The 5557-nt window shown below is 32.0% G+C and overlaps 1 protein-coding gene across 1 annotated transcript; it reads right to left on the reverse strand.

Moving 5' to 3' along the window:
• Nucleotides 1-1068: 1068 nt before the first annotated feature.
• On the reverse strand, nt 1069-3335 carry LOC139849756 (heat stress transcription factor A-8-like). Its single transcript, XM_071839382.1, has 2 exons — nt 3102-3335; nt 1069-1746 (listed from the first exon to the last, which is right to left on the reverse strand). Exons 1-2 carry the CDS (start codon nt 3333-3335, stop codon nt 1069-1071), a joined length of 912 nt encoding a protein of 303 aa, XP_071695483.1.
• Between the last annotated feature and the right edge of the window lie 2222 nt (nt 3336-5557).

Genomic DNA, 5557 nt, shown 5'->3' on the forward strand with positions numbered 1-5557 from the left:
CGTTTTGATTAGGTGCAAATTGTGAAAAGCTTATTTGACTTGGAGACGAATTGTTAGTTTGATTGGAAAATGAATTATTGGGTAACGGAATAGGATTGTTTAACATATGTTAGTAAAAATCGTTAAGTGAATTGTTGTTTGGTTGAAACATTTTTTTTTTTTACAATTTCTTGAGTAATAATTGGATGAATGGTAAATGTTTTTGTATAAAATAGTTGTATAAAATGTTGTATGAAATGGGTTGTATGTATAGTTGAGTAAAAGTAATTAAAAAAAAAATTATTTTCAAAATCAACTGGCTATGCTACCGTTTTCTTTTTACGTTTTTTTTTTTGTAAAAAACTTTTTTTTCTTTTAAAAATTGACGGGCTAGAAATAAGAAAAATGGAATTGAGACCCACGAACCAGCGCCAACCTCCTTCAGCTGCTTGACTGGCGCTATGCTTGACAGTTTGGTGCCTATCCACGTTAAAACTGGAACCGGCAAAATCATCTACTAAAGTGGATAGGGAGAGGCTTAAATAAGTTTCATGTACATACACACAAAAATTTACCAATCACAACATAAACATATACATTATTTATTCTATATATCAAAAGGAAGGAAGCCATTTACTATTTACATTGGAACATTTAGTCATTTTACAATTTTGTTTACATAATTAAGGGCTTTGCATAGTTCCTGCATCAAGAAAAAAAAAATGGCCTTTCGCCTCTCTAGGTGCAGAGGATCAAGAAATTGAGCCAGTAACTGTTAAAACAATAAAACAAAAATAATAGTGTCAATATTCATACACTACGCGAACGGTGATATTAGATTAAGCTGGCAAAAGACCAAAAGGAATAATTTCAAAAAAGATTGCCACTTACATTTCCACATTCAAAAATGAAATAGAGTTAAATTGTGCAGAAAATCCTTTAAATCACCCTGCAATTAGTCAGCTCGTCAGAAACACAGGTAAATTTTGGAAACTTGTGAATCCCTTTCTTCACACTTCTCCCTCATAATCAAATATATTTTCCATATCCTTCTGTCAAGAAGTTTCTGTCTCATACTCCTCATAGAGACTAGAAAGCAGTTGATCGAATCATATGATCACTATCAGATTGATCATAAGTTTGATCATAAGTGATTAACGGGTCATAATTCTCACTCGTTAAAACCACGTTTTCATTCAATGGTAATTCAGAAACTAGATCCATACTCTCAATAAGATCTTTAACTTCATCAAAACTAAGATCCATTTCTAACAACTCTTCACAATTTGAGTCGGGTTCTACAAATGGTGGCTGATATTTCACCATTGCACCCTCCGATTCTTCTCTCACAGAAGACTCTGACCATTTATTCTCTACTGACTGAACCGGGTTAGCCAAAAAACCAGGGTTTCGCATGACTACCACTATGAATGACAACATTTGTTGCTGGTTTTGTTCCATGTCTTTAAATTGGTCTCGAAGAACCGACATTTTATTTTGTGAAGCTTTTTGGTGTTGTCTCTGTTTTACCAGCTCCCGCGTTAACATATTTTTATCGGTTTTAAGACTCTCGACTTCTTTCCATAGGTAAGCATACTTGTTTCCTTCAACCGGACTAATGTTCGTCGTTTTCGGTTTTGTAACTTTTTGCTGAGTTGTGACTTGTAACTGTTTTTTTCTGTTAATTGACATCAGCAAATGCTTTTGGTTTTTGATAAATCCATTATTCGCAAATTCCCATCTATCTGTATCGTGTTTTCGAAACCCCTGCAGTAATTTAATTTATAGTCATGGTTATTACTGATAAACGTTTAATTACATTCTTCAAATAGGATATACAACTAAAAAGGTGACAACTTTTAACATCATTAATAAAAAGAACATAGATATATATCATGTATTAAATAGATAATCTTCTATAGCAAAAGAATTTGAGTCAACTGTCAACAAACCAATTACCCAGAAACAGAGTAGTTACAGTTTCGTTGATTATGAAAATAAAACATGAAATAAACCTACCAAACTTATGAAATCATAAATATACTCTACACTGTATGCAAGATTTCAAAAACACAATGCAGTTATTATTAATATTATTTTGTTTATTAGATATAATAATGTTTATGATCCTAACCAAAATTGTATAGGCTCTGAATGCTTGATTACTGGTTCCAACATTTATCACATAATGTATCCTGGCACTATTATAAAATCTTGAACCAAATTTGAACTAATTGTTCTGAAACATAATCATAATACTGGTATTGTCTAATGTCTATCTTTATGACAGCAGAATTACCAGAAAACGGTGTTTGAGATTGATTGTGTAATTGAGTCCTAATCTGCTTAATTCTTATTTTCATAGGAGATTAGTACAGGAACGTATTCAACTTAGTCTGAAGTCTGATGTGTGTATCCAACTAAAAACGTCTATATTGCGCGGAGTTAACTTTCACATATAGCCATTGCATGTATCATGAGATACGACGGCGATATTTAAAAGTTAGATACACAATACAAGCGTTCCAAGGGTCTGTTTACTTTCAACTTAATGATCTGTTTATGTACAACTCTTACTTCAATAAGCAAAATTGTTGTTTCTTTGTCACTTAATCTGTCACTTGATGAATTTTGATCTGTTTTTGTTTTTAAGAGACATAGAATTAGACACCCCTTCCTATTAAGAGGCAAATGGAAACATGACTTAATACAGAAAAAAAGTAAACAACCCCTTAGTTAGATACATACAATAGACTTTGGATTAATGTCGAATACACTAATCCCTTTTCACATTACATAAGCAATACCAGATACTTCTCTAAAAACTGCTAATTTCTTAAGTAAACAGTTAGCAGTGTCTGGGATTGTGTATTTTCAAGCTCTTATTCACTTAATAATAACTAGGTATGAATGTATGATGATACCCTTTTAATTAAAATGTATGTCTCAAGTTAAGATGATATTATGATGAGCAAACTGAGTAATCCAATATGAATATTTAATTACCAGCATAATTAAGCAACTGAATAAATTAAATTTATTTATACATTTCAATTAGATACATAGAATTACAATACAACGATAATTAAGAAAGGAAATAAAAGAGAGACGGAAATACGTACATAGATATTGAGTTGTCGTTGAAAGCTTGAAAACGTATTGTGGTTGAAATATTTAGGAAGCAATTGAGAAGTAAATAATGATGGATTCCATACAATGAAACTATCATTACCTAAACTCCATGAAATCAATGAATCTGTTGCAGGATCATCCACCATCTCATAACATTTCAGCAAAAATGGTGCTATCCCTAATTCTTCATCCTTAAGCGCCATTGATTTCTTCCTATTCACCATTATCCTGCACGGATCTAGTACGTATCAGATATTATGTTATATGAATTGCAATTTTAATTGTATAATTGTATAATTGAATTGGGACTGAAGATTAGATAATTTGAGATTTATATTGAAAATTGGAACCCTAGAATTATAAAGTAGAACGAATCGATGAGACCTTGACCCGTAGTTAACCGCCTGAACAACAAATATCTTTTTCTTTCCTTAATTAATTAATTAAAGAAAAAGAAATATATTGGCGCTCCACTAGCGTTTAAAAAAACCATAAAAAAATTAAAATAAAAAAAAAAAATTCTAATGACAACTTAGGGTTTAGGGTTGTTATTAAAAATTAAGACAAACATTTAGTTTGTACATTTTAATAATGAAGGATGATTCTTACACACACTTTTTTGATCCTCACACACCTATTTTAACCTTTTACTCTTCTAATAATACTCAATTGGTGTGTGAGGATCAAAAAAGTGTGTGTGAGAATCATCCCCTTTTAATAATTGTCTTCCCTTAAAAATTACTTTTACATTTACCATTAGTTAATGCACGCATTTCCTTTTTAATGACAACATTTAGAGTTGTCATTATAAAATTTCAAACAAAAAATAATACGGATGATGATGATGCTAGTGTATTTTTCCCCTGAGATAAACCAATCAATCATGACTGAGCTTGAACTTGTTTATTGACAAGACCAAAATTTGAACTTGTTCAGTAAAGGTCAAGATCTTATCATATTCGATTAATTCGATTAAATTCTTTAAAAAAATATATGAGTGTGAATATAAAAGCTCTTTGAGTTACGAACGTTTTGACTTTTCAATCAACTAAATAGGAGTCTATATGAAAATTATAAGACCAAAATGGTGAAGGTTCGTCGAATCTGCGAGATGTCATCGCTTTCATCATCTTCTTCATACGAACTCCGATTAAGTTGATCAAAAACTTATACGCTCGTAACACAAAGGAATACAAATTTCATTTTTGTTGGGAGAACCAAAGCCTTTCCCTGCCCTCATTAGGCTTCGTCCTTGAAACCAATGATTGTGATCGTCTCCATGGTTGTAGTTAGGACACACCCACTTTCTACTGATTCGCCGATACCACTACAAATCCAATCGAACGAAGCAATGCACACAATAAATTGTTTCCGCTTTCCTTTCACACTCTCCATAAAGTTGAAAGTTTTAAAGTCATACCGTGACTTTGACTCATAAAAGTCAAAAAGTTGACTCTTCTCGCGTAAAAACTCAAAAGAAGTACAAACCAAGAGGGGTCCTCCAAGCAACACATATTCCTATCATCAGTACGCTCAACGTCAAGACTAATAACCAAGCACCATGTGACACGTCTTCATTTGCATACTTCTGCAGTATTCACCTGCATTACTCAAATAATTTAGACACAATCATTGGATATGGCCTTCTATTTCCATATATTATTTATAAATGACACAAAACAAAGATTCGAGTAAGGAAGATATATAGCATGGCACGATTATTAGTATGCAACAAATAGTTTTGGCTTTCTTGCTGATTAGTGGAGATGTATGCAACAATATCATTTGAAATAGCACAAAACTGTCCATTGCATGCCAAAATATTTTGCATGCCAAAGAGTTTAAGTTTTGAAGAAGTTACTTATGCCAAAGAGGCAAATAACATGCCCAGATTTCAAACAAAATTATTTTGTAAGATGCTTTATTGTTGATAGTGTCTAAAACAAAATTATTTTGCAAGTTTTCACAATTAAGGTTATTATATGACCATCAGAATATACTCAAAAACCATATTATCACAAGTTGGATTAAATTTTAACATATGGTTATTACCTATTCGATGCATCTCAACAATCCAGATCAATCTATCTAATTGTGCTTATTATTTTATTATTAAGATCAATCCATAGAAGATGTATGTAACTCTTTTGGGTGGATAGTGTACAATCTTTGTCTTTCCATTATATCTCGAATGGTAATTAAATACATTGGAGGCCAGTTGATAAAGGTGACGATTAAGACCCATTTACCCGGGGTTGTTAGTTATATTTTATGCTTTGTCCCTACATGTCAAAATGGAATATAGCTTTTAATGGAGTTACAACACGTTTAATGTGCATACATACTCTGTATATAGCTTTCGGGACTAATCTGGACCCAATTAGTAAGTTATGGAAACCTGCACTTTCATTTAGTTTTGCGTATGTCAATCTGGATCCATTTAGGT

Source organism: Rutidosis leptorrhynchoides, chromosome 5 (genome assembly GCF_046630445.1).
Source record: "Rutidosis leptorrhynchoides isolate AG116_Rl617_1_P2 chromosome 5, CSIRO_AGI_Rlap_v1, whole genome shotgun sequence".
Classification (NCBI taxonomy): Eukaryota; Viridiplantae; Streptophyta; class Magnoliopsida; order Asterales; family Asteraceae; genus Rutidosis; species Rutidosis leptorrhynchoides.